Consider the following 22850-nt stretch of genomic DNA (forward strand, 5'->3'; position numbering starts at 1 on the left):
GCAAACATTCCCTGAAGGTTTCCGCAATTTAAAGCAAATTGTGGCGCTCTAAGCTGGAATTCAGAAATCCAAAGAAAGGAAAAGTTATATGCCCCAATTACGTAAACATGAATGTTGGAAGTAAAGGTGGGTAAGGAATAATAAAAGCATTGGTGACGTTATTGGGTATTTTTTGTCGGATTTCCATTGGACTGACCTATTCTAATTATAGTTTTCCTGATAGCTTAAGGTGTTAATTCATTTGGTAACCTATTTATTCGGGACAAATAGCTCTTTAACCTACAAAATCTAGCTGGTTTCTTGAATTTTTGAAGGTTTTTTAAGTATATAGTGCTCACTATATTCTTAACAATAAATATTTTATACTCTTCGCAATTTTGTTTATTTTTTTTTCATTTTTTGTTTTTTTTTAAATTTTTTTATTTGAATATCTAGAATTTATTATACTTAAAATTCAACGTAATCTCGTGTTTTACTGTTTTTTATTCACTACCAAAACACAGAAATATTTTCATTGAAATCCATATCTTGATGACCAAAAATGTTCGGCTATTCTAACAAGAAATTTAAGTGACTTTGTCTAATCGTATATTATAGAGTTAAAACTTTTCCTTATCTTTCTTTCTTACCTTGTTCAATTTCTTTACTATCTGAACACGTACAAAACACAGAGTACAAATAACAAACTTTATTATCAATCAATTCAAACATAATTCAAGTAGCTTAGTTAGTTCCTCAGAGTTCACTATTTAGGGTGGATAATGCTGTGTTGTTGCTGGAGTATTATAATTACTTGTGTGTGGGTTGTGTGTGTGACTGACTAATGGCTGTTGGGATTAGTGTGTAAGTGGGGATGCGGATCTCTACGATGACCAATCATTAATCCCATGCCACATGCTCATTCGATCCGATTCCGGGTGCACATTTTACATAGGTTAGTTGAGGCTGCGGGCCATGAAGAGGGCTACGATGACGGTCAGGATGGAGAAGGAGTAGCGCAGGGCGCCGGCGCCACCATCGCGACATGGCCACTCGTCCAAATCCGAGCTGCAATTAAAGGTGGAACGTAGTAACGGATAGTCTCGCCATCTCACAGATACAATTGGTGCGAAAACGGATACGGATAGGGATAGTGCGGATATGGGTATGGATATGGGTGTGGGTATGGATAACGCTGGAGTGGATAGACAACATGATCTTGTGGCTCCCTATGGGGCACATAAAACAGTGGTTGATGGCGTGGTGGTGGTGGTGGTGCAGGTGCAGATACAGATGGAACACTGGAAAACACACAATGTAAGTACTCGTGGATCATTGAACCGTAGTTGGAAAAGAAACTCAATTCCAATTCCAATTGGTTGTTGTTATTCCAAACTCCCCGCATCCTTGGCTCTCCACTAATGATGTTAGTACAAATGATTGGTAAGAAAAACCCTTTGTCATACCTACCATACCATACACACTCAACCAACCCCGAGAAAAATGAGGCAGTTTGTTTAGGCCATGAATGAGTTGGTGGAATACAAGAGCTACATACATAGTATGCTAATGTTTAGCTTAGATTTCGGTTAATTTTTGTTGATTTTATTACAAACACAACACACACGGCAGGAGAATCGAGTGAGTCAGTGAACTGAGAGACAGTTAATTGAGGAAAATGTGAAAGCCGAAAAGCACGTAGGGGTGAGAATGATTGTAGGTGGGAAATCGGGGAAAACTGGGAAAACATTTCATTAGTTACTGCGCCTGGGAGTTACACAACTACACATATTAAATATTCGAGCGGCTTTTGCGTTGGAAGGGATATTTACTTGATGCCAATAACACCGCAGGCTGTTTAGAAAATATAGAAAAAATGTATATTATTTTTATTGTTTTTGATTAATAGTTAAATCAGATTACTTACCGATGCGGCCACCTGCATTGCCGGTCTTCTTGGAATCCGTATGGTTGCCCAGACCGAGATCATCTTCCAATTCGTGGACAACAACTCCCCTGCCGATAACTGCCAGCTTGCCAGTCAGAGTAATCACGGGATCCGTGTAGGTGATGTCGATAATGCCCGAGGAGTTGGCCTCCAGGTTGCCCAGATCTCCAACATGACGCACCTCGTGGTCGGGACCACCGTGATCAACCTGAAAGGTATACAAATTATTAAATACATTTTATTTTAGATTTCTATATCAAGCCGTTTTGGCTGCAGGGAAAACTTGCCGATTTTTTGGGGTCTTATTTTATTAGTATAGATGATATTGGCATAGTTATCATAGTACTTTATCATTTATTTTACCTTATCGGGGTTGTAATGAGCACCCATGCTGACGCATCCATTGGTCAGATCTCCCTTCTCGTGGATGTGGAAGCCATGCTTTCCCTCCTTCAAACCCTCCAGCTGGACGCGCACATGGACATTCTGGCCACAGTCGTTCTGCGTAAAGGTCACGTTTCCCTTGACCTGCGTATTATCCGATTGCACGGGTCCGATCAGATAGGCTATGGCCTGAATGGGCATATTACGCTGTAAATCGATCATTGAATAAATTTAATTATATTGTTACAGCTTTTCTTAGTTATCGGGAAACCTACCGTCTGAGCAGCCGAACAGATTGTGGCGCAAAGTGCCAGGGTAACAACAAGATATTGCATCATTTTAGTGCTGTAAGGAAATCATAGTTAAATTAGACACGTGTACGACCCAGTGAAAAAGAGGGTGAAACGTTTACATAGCTATAAATAAATATTTTTTATTAAACTGAGTGTCACAAACGTCAAAAATCTCAGCTGGATAAAAACTAGAGATGGAAACTTAACTATTAGGGTTTGGAAAATTAAAAAAAAGATATTCAATAAATGACATTCTTATACACAAACAAAAAATAATTAGTTTTCAATATATTTTTAAAAATATTTAAAACCTATATTTTTAAAGATTAAAAAACCTAAGTTATATCATTTATGAGACTGGCAAAAAGTTATATTACTCAAACTTGCACTTAAAAAACAACTTTAGATCCATATTCTTTTTTCTGAAATAATTTTTAAAAATGTTTGTTCTTCCTTTATAATCCCAAAATACCAGCTCATCTCTGGCTTGGACGTCATCAGGTGCACAATCTCTTGATTTCATTTAAACCGGACAGTTGTGTGCGGAATTGAAGCGCCTAGCCTCAATTTATGAAACGATTTGTGGGTCATATATGATGTGCGAACGGGTAAACGATAAATCCCAAACGAAACTAAATGCAAACAGCCTTTTTCACAGGGTTAAGTGTGGCTGCGGGAAGGTCAATCAACAATCTCTTTTTCGTACGCACTTTGCTTCCAATGTCCCATGAATGAATTGCTGGTGAGCGAAAATGGATGGGTGTCATAGTTTATCGGGGTAATATTTGTTTATTAGTTCGGTTTCGGTTTCCCTAAGGCCTTATCAACGTCATGAATGTGTCTGCGATATGCTGGCGTTCTTGCAAACTCATGTTCCGAAACGATCTTCAAAACGCGGTCAGTACCTGGTCTACACGTATCCTTATCTCCACTTGAACTCGGTTCCATAATTTACGATTCTCACGCTCGTAGAGCCGCCGAGTTTTCGGCCCTATCTGAGGAACTGGAAATGCGATTGTGGCACTATAGGTAATTTTTTCGGGAACCTATTTATTTATTCTGGTTCAAACTGTCACGAAATGGGTCGCAAATTGCAGGTAATAGCCATCGTTTGTCCATCAAATGGGGTTTATTAGGTCTTGAGCTCGCTGATTGAATATGATTGATTTGAAAATAATAACTGAGTTTTTGTAAGAGGTTCAAATGACTCGAAATACACCCTGCAAATTGTTATGGTAATAAAACCCAGCTTATCGGGACTATTTGATCATAAAGCTCATCATGAATTTGCAAACAATAAGGCAAAGATTATTTAGGTTCCCATTCTGTGACTTGGCATCTAATTTAAACGCCGAAGCTATGCAGTTTTGAGATAAGAACGAGACATAATTTCCATATACGGAAAGATAGGAAATTGTAAACACTTGTTCGACAAACAATTTCATTGAAGTTTAGGACTGTGGAATGTGTGGATTCCATATGTCCGTAATACACTTTAATTTTGATCTCAAGTGCATTTGGGACCCACTCACACTTCGGGATTTATAACTGGTTACCTTAACCCACTCAAGGGCAAGCGGACGACGAACGCTGCCGAAAGAGAGAATCAACAAAAATATGTAAAGTAAACTGCGTTTTGCGGTAACTGGTTTTCATTTTGGTAATACGCAATCTCAGGTAATATATCTAAATCTGGTTCTAAAGAGTAAGCAAAACCATAAATAATGAAAACCATTTAAATGCACAACTTCAGCTTAACCTTCACCCATTAATCCCGATTTCTAGCCCCTTGTTCTTATTATTTTATTTTGTTTTTCTCTCACCTTGTTAGCAACTATTTAATAATTGGGTATTTATTGTTTTTTTTCGCGAGAATTAAGCGATTGCACCTCTGTACCGTTGGAGAACTGTGACGAAACTGTTTCGAGCCCCTGGCATTGCCATCGCAAATCGACTCTGCTGAGAGAGAATTGCGCGGAAGATTTCGGGGAGAGCGGAGACCGGAGAATGGAGAATTGAGAGCTTTACCTGGTGGAGCGGCGGAAATTGCAGTGGGTGGTCAGCACGATCGCGTGGGAGAGTCTCTCTCTCTCTCTATCTCTCTCCCCCGCTCTCTAAATCTTTATCAACTGCAGATTGATCAATTTTATCTTTAGAACCCTTATAAGTAGTATATCTATTAACTCTATTGCAATATTATATTCACAATACACCTATTGTATAATTCTTTGGAATTACTAAAAGTGCTGCTGAAACACGCTAACGTGCTTTTCATTTGAATACCTTATCACTGTAGCGTCATAAAATGTGTGCCAGGCTCGTGCCTACAATACAAGTCTACAATATTGGCATGCTCCCAAGATAATGAGGTTCCAATTTGAACTATTGCCGAACTATTATGAACGAATTCTTTTTACGTGAGTTTACGATTGGTTTTACCAAAGTTTAAGTATCGAAAACTCTTTTTTTTATCTAATCCTTAATACCACCCTGCCAATCTATTTCAGCAGGCCAAGATCCCCTTTTCCAAATAAATTACACATTTAATTAAGTGAAAATATTCGTGTATTCACATTGGTAAATTGTGCTAATAAAATCATCATACATACAAAGTTTCTTAATTACTGGATGATAGCCAAGCCCTACTTATAGATACGGAAAGTAAGTACAGTTACTACAACTACGACATAAAGATAAAACCTCTTATTTGGAAGTATTTTTAAATGATATTGCTTATTATAATTTTGCACATGTCCGCCTGTTTTTTGGGTTCAACCGTCTGGTGAAAACGGTCGAGGGTTAAGCTACTTCGATTAACATATAGTTTTGGTTTGGGATGGGGTTTCTAGATCAGCTTGTGCCTTCCTAAAGAGGCAGTGTGCATGGGACTGCAGTTCTCGATGAGCATCGTTTGTCCCTCTTCCGTCGGCGATCCTCCACCACCCTTGTTGTTGTTGTTATTGATATTATTGTTGTTGTTGTTGTGGTGGACCCTCTTCATGGGTCGCTTCCTCTCGAGATCCGCACAAGGATGCAGCTCAACGGTCTGCAGACTTTGGGCTCTTTGCAGCGACAGTCGAAGGGGTTTCTTGGGCGGAGTGGGTCGAGTAGTACGCGTCTCAGTCGCGGGCTTCGATTCGTTTTCGCTATCGAAATCCAAGGATTTTACACTCCTCATATCGCTGGGAAGACGGGCTCGCAGAGTGTGAGTTTCACTTTGACGGGGCGTTTCACGGCGACGATCCAGTCTGAAATTAAGAAGATGATGGAAAAGTTAGTAGGGTTCTTTAGGGAATACTTTAATGCAGTGGTGGCCAACAGAGGCAGCGCACACGACCCACGGGATAGGCAGTTTCTCTGCCGCTGCGCTGCTAGTGTTTCACGTACGCTGTAAAGCACACAAATGAGATGGGTTCTTTTATTGTATGTGCGCTGCTTTTGCTGGCCATCACTGCTTTAATCTACAATAAACATCATCTATCTAGAAGTCCTAGTCTAAAAATAATTAAATTTAAAAACCTACCCATTATAATGATTGAGATGCTCCACACTGCGGGCATGAGTGCTCATGAGATGTTCGCGATGCAGCTGCTGTTGTTGCTGGAGAGGATCTCTGGGGCGTTCCCGGTGCTGTCGATCCCGATGGCGCTCCTTCTCCCTACGATGGTGCTGCATATAGGCGGTGTCGCTATTTATTGAGATCTTCGAGGCGGACAGCGATTTGGAGGGCATGGAGTACATGTGCGACAGACGATCCCTCATATCGATGTGGGTATTCTCCTTGATCAGGGTCTTGGTCACATGCGCTGGGGTGGAGGGTATCTCGTCACCCATCAGTTCGATGGGTTTGCCACCCACCAAGGTGGTGATGTAGTTGCCCCGCTGGAAGATCAGGGGTTTTTCAGGTGGCGTCGAGGGAGGTGAGGATATGCTGATGCTGGTCACATGCTGCGATTGACTGGAGGATGTCTGCTGATGTGGATGCTGTGGATGCTGCTGCTGCTGGGGATTATCCTTGACCGTCTGGAGCTCCTTCACCTGCTCCTCCAGATACGAGATGCGATGCTGCAGTCGCATGTTATTCTCCTTCTCCTGATCGAGTTGCTTTTGCGGAATGGGTACTGATTTCTTGCGGAGCACCACCATCTGGCACTTGCCAGAGTTTCCCACCTGCTTCTGCAGCTCTTCCTTGGACTTTCCCGTGACCAATCGTCCATTGATCTCCAAGATCCGATCACCCTTGTACAGGCCATCGCCCTCCAAGGCCCATTCTACATAGAATCCGGGTTGATCTGTCCGCTGTTGAGCTGCCCATCTGCCCGAAGTGGCATGAACGGCATGTAGACTCAAGGCAACACCGGAACTGATGATGTTGTAGAGGGTTTGCGCTTCCGGTTTGGACTTCTCTAGACGTGCCTGTAAAGCCCGAGCCTCCTCCACAATCGAGAGCATCTGGAGTTCCTCCCTCCCAAGAGCATATTCCAATTCAGCCTGCCGAATGCGGATGTCTATGTTGCTAGAAAAGGAATAAAGTGAATATTGAGTATATGTATCTATATTTCATAAGATAGATTAAATTACATTAATCTTTCATTCTACTTACTCTGTAATATCCAGCTTTTCCAAAGCACTCTTCAGATTCTTGATTTTAATCCGCTTATTTTCCGCCTCGGTCTTCAGTCTGTTGAGTTTCTGCTCAGCCGCCGGCTTCTCGGACTCATCGAGAGGTGGACCCGTGGGTCGTGGCAGCTTGCCCAGGCACAGCTGGATGCGAAGATTCTGGATGACGGCCTCCCGATCTTGGAGAGCCGACCGGAGTTCCTTGGATTCGCTGCGCGTGGATCGCGAGGAGAGAGTGCCGCCCAAGGAACCACCCTTGCGCCTTCTTCCGGTTGTGGAACTGTGGCTAGAGGGGGTGGTGGTGCTGGTGGTGTTGGTACTGGCAGTCTCCTGGTTCGTCCCTGCCGTCGAGTGCAGACTGTACTTGACTGTACTGGCACTGCCACAACCCTTCGGATTGAGAATGGTCTGCAAACAAAAGAGGGCAACACAAAGAAGTGAGTTAATCTTATTAAGCAAAACGAAATCGGGGGGAGTGAAAATAAGTTAGTCATGGGCATATCTTGATAAGATATATGTGTTTGTATATTTATTTTAAAGATTACAAATCTCATAGAAAGACTATTATATATGCAACATTTGTCAGGGGTTGGGTTTACTCCTTGGGTATATCGTACACTCCACACTCCCGATTGGCGGGCAGCGAGGCATCTAAAAGATATAAAACTTAGTACAAGAAGATAAACTTGATTTTTAAGTAACCCCACCTATTTTCTTGGGATAGGGCAAGTTCAGGTTTTCCATGATCTTAACAAACTCATCGATATCCTTGGTTAGTCGGGGATTATAACGCTTCTCCTCCCACACACTGCTTTCCATTTGACCTCTGGAACAGGCGGATATTAATGATATCGATATTTTCAAAATAATGTATCGATAATATCGATTTTTTTATGAAATACCCTCACTCACTTGTAATCGTGCGCCGGATATATACGAAAGTTCTCGGGCAGAGTAAAGATCTTGCTGTGCACATTATCATAGAGATTTCGTGGACAGCCCTCTTGGAAGTCGGTGCGACCACAACCTCGAATCAGGAGAGTATCCCCGGTGAAGATACATCCCTGATCCTTGATCACATAGCTCATGCAGCCATTTGTGTGTCCCGGAGTAGCCAAGGTATCTATAGAATGGGTCCCAAAATCAATGCGATCCCCCTCCTTTAGATGGCGATCCGCTTTGGCTCCACTGGCGGCGGCAATCACCGACTGGCAACCGGTGAGCTTCCTCAACCAACCGCTGCCCGTTATGTGATCCGCATGCATATGGGTGTTGACTTTGGGGAATGAGGAAATAGGGCTGTGCCATGGTGAAATATATTTACATTTTATATACAATCACTTACTGGCATATTTTAACTGAAAACCCAGATCCTTGACCAACTGGGCATCTCGTTTGGCCTGCTCCAAGACAGGATCTATAATCACGGCCTCACCATTCTTAAGATCCGCCAGAAGGTAACTGTAAGTGCTGCTTTCTCCATCAAAAAGCTAAAGTATAGGGTATATAACGTGATGAAAATCCAACCCGGGATATTCTATGTAGTTACATACTTGACGGAAGAAGAAGTCTGGGGAGAAGGGTTGGCGTTCCGGCAGACTCATGGTTCCAAAAGAGCTCAATGATCGTATATGACTGACTGATAGGATCGTGGGATTTCGCGTTGAGAGCCGCTTGAGGGCTGACAGCATACTGGATCCAACTATTCGCATTTTGTGATCGTGTAGTTCTATCTATTTGAGGTTCGTTTCTAATCGTCCCCCTTCGTTTGTAATTGTTTGCCCGTTGTGATTTCTGTTTACCCACTAAACGATAAGTTTTTTGTTGCTCTTTCTTATTTATAGTTAATCTGTATTGAGCTGGCTTATGACATCTGATAAAGTTCCTAATTCATTAAATTACTGATAATTGAGCACTTTCTGTTGATTCGTTTACAGTCTTTTGATTATCACAAAATTTACACTTAATCAGAGGTAAAGAATATCACTCGCGTACCGGTATTTACATAAAAAATAACAAATAGTTTCGGACAATTTACACAATAACAAACAAAAGTTTGGTGAACACAGAGAAAATTTCAGCGGCACATCAGCTGAAGTGTTGAGTTTTACTGAGTTGAATTAGGGTGTGTTGCGGGAAGCTTTTGCTTGAGGGAACCTGTTGCTTTGACGTAGCAAAAGCTTTTTGAGACTACGTGACTAGCGAAATAAGTGTTTCAATGCCAATATAGTTGATATAGGTTTATTTCAGAAGACAAACCCTAAAGATAAATAGCAATGGATCATTACTTTTTAGAATAGTTTGAATGATCTTAATATAGATTTCTAGTCTGTTAGTTCTTAAGAATTTTAGATATAATAAAATACTTTAAAAAAGAAGTTACTTCTAGGGTTGAATTTCCATTTATTTCCTTATTTTTTTAAGATCTCAAAGAAACGCTCTTAAACACACAAGAACCAAAAGCCGTTACAAAGTCTTGTCTCAGCTGCATTTACTTATGAGCCCTTAAAAACTGCAACAACCACCTTCTTAACGCATTTTAGGCTTATCGAAGGGGTGCAACCTTCGCTAGCAACCCCTACATTTCTCGAGTTTCTTGCAGTTGTTGAGAAATTTTTACAAAATTAATAAGAAGGGAAATGATTTCCGACCGGACATTGTCCACTACTCGGGGTGAAGAACGTGAGAACTTCTTCGATCGCCGGATTTCGTTATAAGTTGCTTGACTTTTCTCTCAGATCATAAATAAATTAGCATATCTTACGAGCTGAATTTTTAATCATTAACAGCTCGGGCTGGAAATCTCGTTGAGTAATTGGTGTAATTTTGTGGAAGGAATTAATTGACCGTACATATGAGGTGAGGTAAGTGAATCTGGCGAAAGGAGAAGGGTACCGACTTCGGGGTGCTGTTTTCATAGGGTCTTTTGAATAGGGAGAGAAAAGATATCGATTTCGTTTCGCTCTGCCTGTGATTACTTCACATTCCGGGGGGAGTTGTTTGTTCAGCCTTTTGGTTATGGCCAATTTACTGGAACTATTTATAGTTGCTATTACCATTGATGCACCTCCCCCGAAAAAAAACCCATAACTAAACACCTGCCAGTTAATGATTCGCATCGATGCTGAATGTTGATTTTCTACCCAAACAAAACATATTCGTCACTCACTTTTGCTTTCAATCATTTCGCTGCCGAGTGAAAGTTCCATTGTGGCGTCTGACTTCTTTCTACTAATTTGCTAAGAGGCCATATACCATCATGTGTGGATCTTAAACAAATCTTTTACAGGAGGTTCAAATGGCCGAATGTTAAAGATTAGTGGGGTCATAAGCACCTCATTTCCATCATAATTTTGGCTTTTTGTTTGGCAAGTGACTTTCTTTAACTCCATAAAAAATTGCAATATTACTTTAAACTACACTTTTAGGAAATTCAACGCACATTTGGAATTTTCGTCGTCTATTGAATTGTAATTTCACTTTTCTCACACTTATTTATTCCACTCACTTCCCCCGCACATAAAAAATTCCCAGCTTGGCTATGCAATATTTCACACATAATATCTGGAAAACACATTTTTTTAGATACTCGAACTACCAATCGTTTGAATGCAACTTGGCTTGAATGACTCTGCATTGTGGGCTGCGTGAAAGTGTTTCTTAAAAATGCAATTGCAATTAATTGTTGTAATTCGTTTTGAGCTCTTTCATCTTCATGTTTTCAGCGCTTTATTAATATGCATTTATTTGGATTCGAAGCAGCTTCAAAGATTTAATGGATTATTTTTTAAGAGATTTATATCTCTGGGTAAAACAAAAATCATTAAGACTGTGTAGTTTGATCTATTGCTGTAAAACTAAGATGCTATAAATAAATAAATCTCCGACTTAGGTTTCTTCTTTTTATCTGGTATTTGCCCGCTTGTATCTGGGATTTATGTTTGCCCATTTGCGAATTTCGTTTTCGACAACTTTCTAGCGTGTAGCGATGCAAAGTATCTGGGGTGAGTGCTTGCAGCTTATGGCTAAAAACCAAGAGCTAAAAAGCCGTGCGTGTCAATATCTAATTAGCGTAGATAGGCATTCGCGCACTTACATAATCGAATCAGACAAAAGGGGGCGTAACTGGCAGGGCGGCTCAACGCCAATGGATGTTGCATTAATTATGTTGGGTCTTGCACAATATGCTTATGGGTGCATAGGTTTTTCTTTTCCATATTTGCAATTGAGGTAACTTACCATGGAGGCGGACTTCTGTTTGGCGAAGGCGCGATGATGCGCGGAAATCGGTTCACTAACCACACTTCCGCTGTCCATGATGGAAAACTCCTCTGCGTCTTTGTTAACAGCTCTGAAATGGAGGAAAAGATACAGATTAGGGATGTATTACGATTGGAAATATATGACAAATCGACAAAAATATCGGGCTCAATATTGTATCGAAAATATCGTTACGTTTGATTTATCGAAATTTTAAAAATCGAAAGAAATCGCATTTAACGTGAAAATATCGATGTTATCGAAAAATAATATTTAAGTTTCTTTTCTGCAGATACCATGAGATACAACCATATAAGATACAAATGAACTTTGAACCCTCGACTGCCAAGTCCTAGACTTCAGCTCACTTCAAAGTCACTTTAATTTCGCGTTCCGCTTGGCAAGGTAAAAACAATTGGGCTGCAATTTTCGGTTCGTCGGTTTTAACAACTTTGGCACGTTACATTTTGCGCCTCGTTGAAGATTCGCTTTAATAAGCCCCTTGGCACCCAGAACCATCCTTCAAGTTCTCATTTCATTTGATTTCACTTCGTTATTCATAAAAGGGGAACCAAAATACAGTCCATATGCAAATGTGTTGGTTATGGACAGAAAAAACAACGCACTTTCGTTGTTTTCGGGAAGTTGCAACAAAGAAATGCATTCGATATGCAGATCTGCACAGCCGCAAGATACACATTCAAGATTGAGATGGTATCTTGCGGATGAGGTTGCATAGATCACATTACTTAATGTGCCCGCAAAAGACAACGGCGACTGCTCATTTCCCTCTTTTCTGGCTTTTCACTTGTTTGCCTTTTTTTCTTCTTGCTGTTGCTGCCTTTGTCGGCAAACGAAGACAAAGCACTTCATTCATTCATACTGCAATTGTCATAGATACTTGTGACATACAAAATGTATCTCACAGGGCTAAGGGCTTAAACGCGTACCGTTAGCTTCGTTTTTATTGAGCGCTAAAAAAAGAACAGGTTCTATGAAAAAGCTGTGTGTTTGCTAACGATTTCCCACCCATAACCGATGAACTCCTAACTTGGAAGACAAACTTTCGATGAAAGTGCTTTGTTATAGATTTTTTAAAGTATTTCAGAGATTAATTGAAGTATTCTTCAGCTTTAAAATACTTTTTAAGTAATGAAAAATATTAAAGTTTCTTTGTTTTTTGTCATGTTATTTTCTGCTTCTGAGAATTCATTTTTTTTATTTTTTTTTAGAATTTTGAATAAAAAAAAATCGACAACTATGTAATATAGCTGTTAAAAGAACGACAGTTAAGATGCAAATCGTGGTATAATGAACAGCTCACAAAACATTTATGTAAGTTATTTTGTATTATTGTTTCTTAGATTCCAATTCTCAAATTGAAGTACAGCTTCCTCTATTTAAGTATCTATATCTCTAGCATCTGTTTGACATGGTACTATTTAGCTTTGGGCTTGGGTCTGCGCCTTTTGCCTTCGAGATAAGCCAAGCAAGTCATTAGTCTTGTAGAATAATTATTATGCTGGCACTGCCGCAAGCAGCGTTCTACAAAATTTAGCCAAGAACACCATCTACATCTTGGCTAACCCCATCTTTTGGGGCCTATCTCTCTCTGCGCTTGCGTGTTGTTACAGGAACTAGATAGCTAAATCCAAGAGATACCCCCCTCGTGTTCGATGTTTCGGGTTAGCTTACCTTGTCCAATGTGGGCCTACCATTAATCTAATTTCGCTTTAATGCCTAATTGTGTGGAAGTGGAGAAGGGAGGGGGGAAAAGACCTGCTTAGAGCCGCGCTTTTTGAATGGGAACCCCGACGAGTACTCACACATTAGCGGCTGGATTTGAATCTAACTCCAAGTCTAACTCCACAGTGGCCGATTGTACTTTGTTAGAACGCTTTGCTAATGAGCTGAAATTATGGGGAACTCTGTCTTCTGGGGTAGAAGAATCTGTCAGGAATGTACAAAGTATCTACCATTCGCCAAATTGCATCAGTGTCAGTTACAATCCACAATTGGCTGTGGGAAAAGTCTGTCAACCGTGAAGATCGTTCAACTATACCCTCTTCAGCATATACTTAACTATACGTATACCTATGCCATCCGACTTATATGCATGTAATTATTATTCTTCAATTTGCGTGCCCAACTCAGAAGGGTTCCCCTGTGCGCGACTGTCTTTATGTTTAATAGGAACGAGAGCAAGTGCAGCGAGACCCGAAAGCCTGGCTCTTCTCACTCAGGTGCTTCCCAGGCCCCGGGTCTTGAACATGTGGGCGCTGAAACCACTGAGGTGCAACCAAACCAGACCAAGCCAAGAACAAGTACTTGTACTCCATATTCAAGTTATTAGGGGGAGTTAAGTGGGGAGGGAGTTTGGGTTAGGAACCTATATAATTAAACAAATTTTAGGTCTTTGTGTTTGTCAGCTACGTCAACGGATCTATAAATATTACTTTTGGCATAGAGGGAAGAACTAATATTTTAGGATTGCATCTTAGAAGCAAATAACCTTTTAAAAAACGTTTTAAAGTACCTTATTTTTTTTTAATATCTTAAAAAAGTTATAAGTTATACAGTTTAAGTTAAGACCATATCACCTTGGACATTATGGTATGTACTATAATGCTTTAAGATTGTTAAACAGCATAGTTTTTATTCATAGATTTTTTAAAAAATGTATTTAAAATCGGTAAATACGTAAAAGTTGTATAAAATATTTTGAGTACCAACAATACTTCTAAAATTATTGTTGGCTACCTAAATTACACACTTTAAAAGCCCCACACCTCACGCTACCATCTCTATTAGCCAATGAGAACACTGAGTGAGCCCTGTAATCATTTCCATTTGGACTTCATTTATGTTGAGCGCGTTTCCGGCGTTTTCCGCCAAGTTAGAAGAGTGAAACTGACAAAAAGCCGAGTTTATGAAGCAATTTGACTCAAGGTAGCGCAACAATGTTTTCCAGTCGAGAACAAGCTGCGAATTGCGAGTTGCGGTATTACTGTTACTCCTAAATTCAAGTTGCAAATTGCATTTTCGAGGCTGGCGATGGCGATGGCCACGCAAGTGGAACGATGATGTCCAGTGGTCTTCTAAGCTGGCAAGTGAAACTTGTTCGGATGCCATTTTTCCGGTCTAGTCGAGAGAACTCACACGAAATGACCCAAAAAGCGGCGAAATGATGACAAGTTTATTCAGCTTTATATCATTTCTCACCGTCTCCCGATGAAATTGATGTCGCCAAGGTCCCGGGGGATCTCGAATTAACTCGATTTCGCATTCAAACGGGTACTCTGAGAATTTCTTGCTATAAATTCCAATCAACAGAGATCTCGATATCTCGGGATCTTCAATTAGCCATATATCAAATGCAGTCCGTTTGGATCTCGACAGATTGTTGCGCGTATGCTAAAATCAACTGCCCACACATCAAATGTGTGTTTTATTTTATGTAAATTCAATAGCTTGGAAATCAAATTTGTGTTTTTTGTCTATCTCACGGGGGGCGTTACCTGCCCCGCCCCTCTGCTGTTACTTGTTTACCATTATTCTTCAAATCGCGCCTACAAAATAGCTGCGAGATGAGCTCAGTGCGCGCCCACAAATTGTTGGAACAATGCAAAAATATTTTGCTCAATTACTTAAATGGAGACGACACCTGGTTCTAATATATAGTTGTTTAAATTTTATATATGCGCGGAAAAAACTTGATACGAAGCTCTGACTGTTGTGGTTCGTTTAACAGCTTTTGCACTGTAAAGTTAGCAGACAAGAGCGCTGTTAACTTTTTCCAGCTGTTAGAAGCGTTCTGACTGCGGTAAAGTCTATTACGCTTTGGCCAGCTGTTTAACAGAGCCTCTTTAGCTCAGTGGCAGAGCACTGGTCTTGTAAACCAGGGGTCGTGAGTTCAATCCTCACAGGAGGCAATTGTAAAAGCATAAGTTTTTTATTTATTTAATTTTTTGTTTTTTCTTTGTTTCTTTTGGTTCAAGGCTAAAATAAATTTCAAAATTAACTTGATTCCGTTTTTGTAACATTTCCGAGCTTTAATAACCTTTATGAATAAATATTTCACCTGCGGGCATGACACCAAATTAGGTTTGTTTTTATATTTTCAATGTAGTTTTCCTACGAGCGTATATAAACCTTAACCCTTGTCTAGTTTGTAGTTTCCCAACACCTGCGCGCCCTGTCTGTTCGAGTTATTTATGGTCTGAAATATTTCACTCGGCACTAACACTCGACGGCAAACACAAATTAGCCCAGCCTGACAATTGGCCCGGCTTGTCGGGCATTATTATGTGTGTGCACAAGTGTCACAAGCGCAGCCCCGACATTGATAACTTTAATCGCCTCGGAGGCTGCTGATGCTGCTCACTACATGGTCAACAAAGTGGACCGAACCGGGTTAAGATGTCTTGGCAACTAGCCAAGAATATGCTTAATGGACTTGACATCAATATGGAAATTTCTTTGTTTGTTTTCGGGGTTTATATCTTTCTTTTTATGAACTCTGAGAGATTTCTTAAGAAAAGGTCGTTGGTTTGTTTATTTGGCCAGCAGTTCTAATAAACTTCGGTATTATATCATAAAAAGTGAGGGTCAGTCGGTTCTTTCTTTAGAAATCAGGAATATCAGGCTTAAAATTAGAATAATCCAAAGTTAAAAAATAATTAAAATTTATTTAAATATTTTACAGTGGTCTTAATAGTTATAGCACAAAAACATCTAATGTTTTATTGCTTGTTCCTTTTTCAAATGCTCACTGTAGCTGTTTGCTTTGCAGCTGTTGCCAATTCAGCTGATAATTGCCCATCATTTTCAGTGGGCAATTAGTCTCGGGCATATAGTTTCCAGAGTGCCGTCTATATGTTTATCGTTCACAGTTAGAATGTCAGCTGTCTTCGGATCGAGATGCAGATCGGGGTCGCGAAAGTCTCCGCACTGGACAAATCACTTATGCAAATCAATTCTAGAAAGTCGGCCTGCGATTAGGCGCTATAAGAAAGTGCAAATTGCCCTGACCAGATGATCGGAAATACGATCGAAACGAAAGCGAAATCGATGCCGATGATTTTGCCTTGGTTTATTTTGAAAAGATACAGATTTGCAGCTCTCGTTTTAATTGTTACAGCTTGTATCTTTTTTTGAATGAAAGTGAAAACCGCAACCAAAACAGTTAGCCCAAATAGTCGAAATACACGGGTCGACGATGTATGCAAAGTTATCTGGCCGAATCTCGGCTTTCTTTTCCCACTTAATGGGTGAAGTAGACAAAACAAAAGTCAGCATAAATGCGTTGATGCATCTGAAAAACCACACAGAGACAAGAAATCACGACATGAAGCCCACATAAAAATAAAATACAGTCATTCGAAAAATTAACATAACCAACAAATAGCCGAAAAACAAACATTGATTAGGTTGTTAGCATTGAAAAAATCCAAGAAACAGACAAAAGTCAAAGACGAACAGCCAAAAGAATCCAAAGAATATGTAAATGACACTCTAGAGACCCCAAAGATATCCTGTCGATAAAGGGTTTGGCATTTCAATGAAGAAATGGAGAAGCGGAGAATACATTTTTCGGCTAGAGGCCGATCAATTGTCATTCAAATGCAGCCAGCGATTCCCGAAAGGAAATATCTAATTAAAATTAATGACAAAAGGGAGATGGAAGATCATATTGAGATAGAGATACAAAACCTGCCACTGCACTTAAGCCACGATTCGAAAGGGGTCTCTGGAATCTAGAATCCATTAGAATCGTAGATTGTGATTCAACCGCAAAATTCTCAGACGTAATTATATGGTCAGAGATCGAGTCATATATATTTTGACTGATTGATTGTGGCTGTTTAGAAATTCGAACCCCTCAGTTTTTTCTGTGAAACTTTTAACTTGTTCGTGGCATAATGAGCAAAAAACCATACTATTTACGGCCTTATCTGCGACTCATCAGCTAAGCAAATCGCGTTTTAATAGACGTCTGACTGACTAATTTATTTACGAGGCTTCAATTTCCCCCGCCGCTTTTGTTATGATAAGAAAAGAGTTATAAAAGAGTTTGAAAGTTCCCCCCATAAATATTCAGATATCAGAACCGTTTACTCCGCATAGAGATATTATGCAAGACGAATTCCAACCGAAGATCTCGAAGAGGAGTGGCCTTCTGAAATTGCCCCATCATCATGCGACGACCCCGTTTGCGCTAAAGAGGCCGCACTGTATTTTAGAATGCAACAATTGATCGCCGCTTAACCTTTCGCTTTCCGCCAGCGATTTTCGCTCCTCATTTGAAGCCATTGTTAAAGGCGATGAAAACTACTTACCAGCTTTTAAGTACGGATCCCAGTTAAAAGTCAACCAATAACTCTGAACAATGGCAATGTGCGCAAATCAATGGCAACATTTCATTTCATTGCATTTGATTGGTTTGTTTTTCCAGAGGGAGGAAAGCCTCAATTTGGTGTTTATTGTATTGTATTGTACTGTGTGTGCGAATTATTTACACTTGGGACATAAATCAATGATGTCAATGCTTAAGACCGATTGTTTGAAACCGCATCGAAACCGTTACTAAAACGCGATCGGCACATTTAGTTTTAATTTTTTTTTGTTTTTATTTTTATTTCCGTTTGCAGCAGTTTTATTAATTATCTTATTTCCTCCAAGCGTTTCCTTTGTTTATGGAGGATACAGGAAATATACTCTCGACTTTGGGATAGGTAAACAATTAAACAAAACACACAATTTCACGTAGGTCTTGGGCTGATTGAAGAAGGTCCACGATTTCACGCAGGCGCAGGGAAATAATCACGAAATCGGCTGTGGATTATATGGACAGAGGTGCGCACACCCGATCGCGTCGACGATTGGATGAGGTCTAAACATCGTGACTTAAGCGGCAGACCCGCATTACATGAAGCCGCTCTCCGGAGGCCTCTCTATCCGACTCTCTTGGGCTCTCACCTCTGCACCCTCTCTATATTGACGGTGTTGCTCGCATTCGGTACCAGAAAATAGCTAAATAGCTAAGAGGCTAAGGCAAACATATTTAGATATATGATTGAGAAATATGATGAGATGCAAGTTTGAACATTTTTGGTAAAAGAAATATAAATATCCCGGTGTTACCCTAACATCAAAATACATAAACACTTTTTAATACAATGTTTAAGAAGTTCTTATAATAATATTCCAATAAATAAATTAATAGGTAATTATTTTTTAAATAAACACAAACGAAAATAAATAAAAATAAATTTTTGACTTCTAATTAACTATTAAGTTTAAATATCTTGAGATTTTAAAAAATCTTTAAAATAAAAGTTGAAATCTAAATGATTTAAAATAAAGTTTAGTGCTAGAAAAATACATAAATTTCTTTATTTAGCTCGAAAATAGCTAAGTTATCAAAACTGGTGGTGGGTAAGCGAGTGAGAGAGCGGTTGTAGAACCGAGAGCAGCGTGAGTACTTGCGAAGTGCACTGGGCTCCGGATTTATTGGGTTATATGGTATGTGCGACCGACCCGCTGCGATCGCAATGGTTAATCGTTTAATAGAGTTCCAGTGCATTGAACTCCACTCCCTCGACTTTTTTTCGGTGGGTGTCTCTGCCTATTTTGACAGCTGCCGCTGCATCCGAGATTTTACGATGCATCCGCGCGCGTCTTAAACTGCTCATTTGCCTGCTGCTCCAGTTGCATCATCACCATAGACATAGATATACCGACATATGGCTCTCGGTTTTATATAGAGTGCCCTCTATCTGCCCTTTATCTCCGACGCTTCGGTCCGATGAGTTCGCTCGTGCGCAAAGTCAATTAAAATGATCACAACAATCCCCGAAAAAAACAGGAACCCTTTACCCTACACCCTATATCGGGGGTAAAATCCACATGCGTAGGGGTTGCTGGCGTTGATTGTATTTCCCTTCATTAAATGCAACCCAAAATAGATACACAGCGGAGCCGAAAATTCAAGAGCCAGACATAAATCAAAATTAAACAAAAATTAAAACAGGAAAAAAAAAGGATTACGCATGCGCCTTAAGTGCGCCATATTTTAACCCTCTTCGCCCGCCTAATTGCGAAACTTTTTACGGGTTGATATCGTTTCGATTAGCTAATGTGAGGCAGGGCCGCTCACTGCCCTGTCTATAAATCAAAACCCCCTAGTGAAATGTGCTTTACCGTTAGACCGTCGGAGTCTATTACCAAATCCACAGAAAGCGTCTCTCTGGCTGCTCATTTCCATACGCGTTTGTGGCTTCAGTCTTTCGTTTCTTCAGACAAAAGATTGAGAATGCGGAGAATCGAAGAGATATTTGTTGCCTGTCGAATAATAATACGAGAAAAAAAACCCAAAAAAAGAAACACTTCCTCTTGGAAAAGAAAAACAAAGGAAAATCACTTGACGCTGTCAGTTACGCGAAGCCACTTTTTATGGTTTTTCATCCCGAACACACACAAAAAAGAAGACCGCAAGTGGCTGGAAAAACTTGACTTGCTCTGGGTTTCCCTTGCTTTTCCGGGAATAAGATTGAGTCTGGATTTGGGATCGGTTTTCGGGGCCAAAGGCCAAGCATTATAAACTCGAACATTTTGTGGCACTTGAAAAATGGGAAAACCGAGGGAGAGCCCTGTTTTTCTTTCGTAATTTATGCCAAGTGGATGAGATTCCAATGGCCAATGAACAAGTAGCCGCTTGCAACCTCAATTAAAACTGAATTTATGCCTTCATAAAGAAAACACTACACTACCTGGACACATTTTCCGCTGCGGATCCTCTTTTTTTCTGTATTTTTTTTGAGTTTCATGTTTCCTGAGGTGTGCGTGTCTATGGAGCGTTTTCAAGATCGCGAGACAACATAAATTGTCTCACTAACCAAAGAGCAATGGGAGCGGAACTTGATCGCGTTTTTGGAGCGACTCGAAAGTCCTGCGACAGGTGACAGGTGCTCTCAATTTAGGGTATCCGTTTAGGTTAATTTAATGGGCACATTGCACATAGGGAATTTTACAAGGCCAAGAAGGTACGGTAACTAAGGAACCTGTGGGGTCCCTTTATCTAGGCCTAACATAAGAATAGAATATTAGGGTGTGAACCCTTTTTGTCCTTCGAAATATTGCATGCCCATTAAAATACTGCTTAATTACCCATATTAAGTTTAAGTATGTAAATATTTAAGCAATGGAATTTGAAATTTAACAAAAACTTTATTGTTTAGTTGCATTCTAAAATACTTAACAATTTAACTAACTTTTATTGTTACATATATAATTTCCCAAGATAATAGCATTTAAAGCGATATTATAAAAATAATGTAGGAAGAAAATATTAAGTTAAGACTATTATTTAAGATGTTATATATTCAGTTGTTATGTTCTAACTTGGTTTACAGATAAGTCCGGGCTTATAGATATAGCATTTCAGACGTAATTATATTAAATATTCTGAATTTTACCTCTAGAAAATACCTCTCATATGCACTAATCACCCAAAAAGTTAGTATCTCCCACTTCCCACGCAATTCTGAGGCGATTACCTGGGGGAGTTGGATGCCTCCTGTGAGGATTGAACTCACGACCCCTGGTTTACAAGACCAGTGCTCTGCCACTGAGCTAAAGAGGCCCACGTTTCGAGGGCGTCCCAGAAGCGAATTTCAACCTCTGGGTGAGAGCTTGGCTTGCATTGTACGGGTACTACTATATCATTGTATCTGCGCGAAGAACACAAAAGATAGCTGTCGCTCGGAAAGAAGAACATATGTTGACACAGTTGGGCTTGCGCTTGTTTCATTCTTGTTTCTTGCTCGACTGTCGCCGAGCTGATAAATGATAAACGCTCTGAAAACGCAATTAAGAGAAATGGCTGCGGAAAGGTGGAGTGAAGACACAAGGTCACAAGGCCGACCGGATATTAATTTCACAAAAATTACACACATTCAACGGATAATCAACATTAAGATCGGGCCACTTGGGCGCTGCGCTTCAGTGGCCCATGACAATTAGGGTCAAGAAAGAGAAAGAAATTCGGCAGCCTGTTCACCTGTTGCCAAGATGAATGGAGCCATTAGGGCTTCATCTTCCTCCCTGAAAGCCAAGACGACATGCTTGATGAGCAAATATTTTCACATCATCATTTTGATTGCCACGCATCTGCGAGAAACACACTCCATATGAAGTATATACCATCTATATAAGGCCTGTGTTGAATGCAGTTCGATTTCAGTTTCGAGGCAGCAGTGCGTGCAAAATGGATCAACGATCTTTGCGCTTCGCTACCAGTCTGTAAAATCAACTGCTCTCTTCGGGTCAGGAATTTTCCCCCGAAAACCCACGATCGATTAGGTCGCATATGTTGGCCCTAAAATCGAAGAATCGACCATCTCACACAGCAGGATGGGTTCCGAAAAAGACAAGCAACTGTCGCGTGCTGAGTTGTAAAATTTTAACAGCTGCTCTTAATGTGTCGAGGGATAAATAAATTGCCTAAAATTACCCGAAAGGTGCCCAAATTGCCATTAAATCGCATTAAAACGAGCGCAGCTAAACCGCAAAAAAGGATAATCTACTCTCGGAGTTTTTTATTTCACCAATCAATCCAAAAATGTGTCAAACGCCAAACAATGGGCGCATAGAATTGGGTAAAAAATTGCCTGATTTAGTGTAAAATTGCATTGGAAATAGAAAAAAGAGACAGACAAAGTAGAGAGAAATATGAGGCTAATACCCGCTGACAGGCAAAGGACATTACATCAATGGTTGTTCGTCGTCATTAGCATCCCGAAAAAGGATCACAGGGAAAAAACGGAACCCCAGGCAATTCGTCACAGTCTGTCACTTCCCATCCTTCAACCTCCATCCCCCGGTGCCAATCAATCTCAGGTTGTAACTGTATTACAGGCTCTCGCTCGATGTAACAGCTTATGATCCCGAATCCCGAAATCGAGGTCCTGCGCATGCGCCACGTGCCTTTTCCCCTTTTTTCCCTCTTTCCCAGCTGCCGCCGACGCCGCTCTTCAAAATTCGGTTTTCGGTTTTTGTTTTTCAACCCCCTCGTCAACGGCTTGAAAATTCATTTATTTCATTTAGCTTTTGTTTTCCACTTGAGCTGAAGCACTTTCCATTGTTGCCTTTGTAAACACATTGAGCAGTGCATTTTTTTGATTGTTCGTGTTTTGCTTTCTTTTCGTCTATTTTTTATTATTTTTAGTTTTTAATTAATTTGAACTGATTTCGGTCTGAAGAGTTTTCCACGCAATGCGTTTACGCTAATGGAACTCAAATTGAATTAAGGCCTTTGTGCACTTCCATTGACCCCAGAGACATCTTTTTTAAAGGGGGAACTCATG

General features: G+C 40.3%; 3 protein-coding genes and 2 non-coding genes across 6 annotated transcripts; 1 reads left to right on the forward strand and 4 right to left on the reverse strand.

Moving 5' to 3' along the window:
• Positions 1–673: 673 nt before the first annotated feature.
• Positions 674–4564, reverse strand: Sod3 (Superoxide dismutase 3). Of its 2 annotated transcripts, none has more exons than XM_017137459.3 (6): positions 4428–4563; positions 2587–2656; positions 2291–2518; positions 1907–2135; positions 1812–1833; positions 674–1047 (listed from the first exon to the last, which is right to left on the reverse strand). In XM_017137459.3, exons 2-6 carry the CDS (start codon positions 2647–2649, stop codon positions 936–938), a joined length of 654 nt encoding a protein of 217 aa, XP_016992948.2. In that variant the 5' UTR covers positions 2650–2656; positions 4428–4563; the 3' UTR covers positions 674–935. The 2 variants fall into 2 exon arrangements, with proteins under 2 accessions (XP_016992948.2, XP_016992947.2); XM_017137458.3 differs by lacking the exon at positions 674–1047 and adding an exon at positions 1054–1280 and having other exon boundaries at positions 4428–4564.
• A 585-nt stretch (positions 4565–5149) lies between these two features.
• On the reverse strand, positions 5150–18382 carry sprt (PDZ domain-containing protein sprite). Its single transcript, XM_017137455.3, has 5 exons — positions 17823–18382; positions 11464–11575; positions 7208–7632; positions 6128–7120; positions 5150–5852 (listed from the first exon to the last, which is right to left on the reverse strand). Exons 2-5 carry the CDS (start codon positions 11539–11541, stop codon positions 5450–5452), a joined length of 1899 nt encoding a protein of 632 aa, XP_016992944.2. The 5' UTR covers positions 11542–11575; positions 17823–18382; the 3' UTR covers positions 5150–5449.
• On the reverse strand, positions 7726–9327 carry LOC108054481 (persulfide dioxygenase ETHE1, mitochondrial). Its single transcript, XM_017137456.3, has 5 exons — positions 8778–9327; positions 8570–8714; positions 8137–8500; positions 7932–8050; positions 7726–7875 (listed from the first exon to the last, which is right to left on the reverse strand). Exons 1-5 carry the CDS (start codon positions 8934–8936, stop codon positions 7820–7822), a joined length of 843 nt encoding a protein of 280 aa, XP_016992945.1. The 5' UTR covers positions 8937–9327; the 3' UTR covers positions 7726–7819.
• Positions 15345–15416, forward strand: TRNAT-UGU (transfer RNA threonine (anticodon UGU)). Its single transcript has one exon. It is a non-coding gene; the product is annotated as a tRNA-Thr (tRNA).
• Positions 18383–21055: 2673 nt separating the features above from the next.
• TRNAT-UGU (transfer RNA threonine (anticodon UGU)) lies at positions 21056–21127 on the reverse strand. Its single transcript has one exon. It is a non-coding gene; the product is annotated as a tRNA-Thr (tRNA).
• Between the last annotated feature and the right edge of the window lie 1723 nt (positions 21128–22850).

This window comes from Drosophila takahashii, chromosome 2R (genome assembly GCF_030179915.1).
Source record: "Drosophila takahashii strain IR98-3 E-12201 chromosome 2R, DtakHiC1v2, whole genome shotgun sequence".
Taxonomy (NCBI): domain Eukaryota; kingdom Metazoa; phylum Arthropoda; class Insecta; order Diptera; family Drosophilidae; genus Drosophila; species Drosophila takahashii.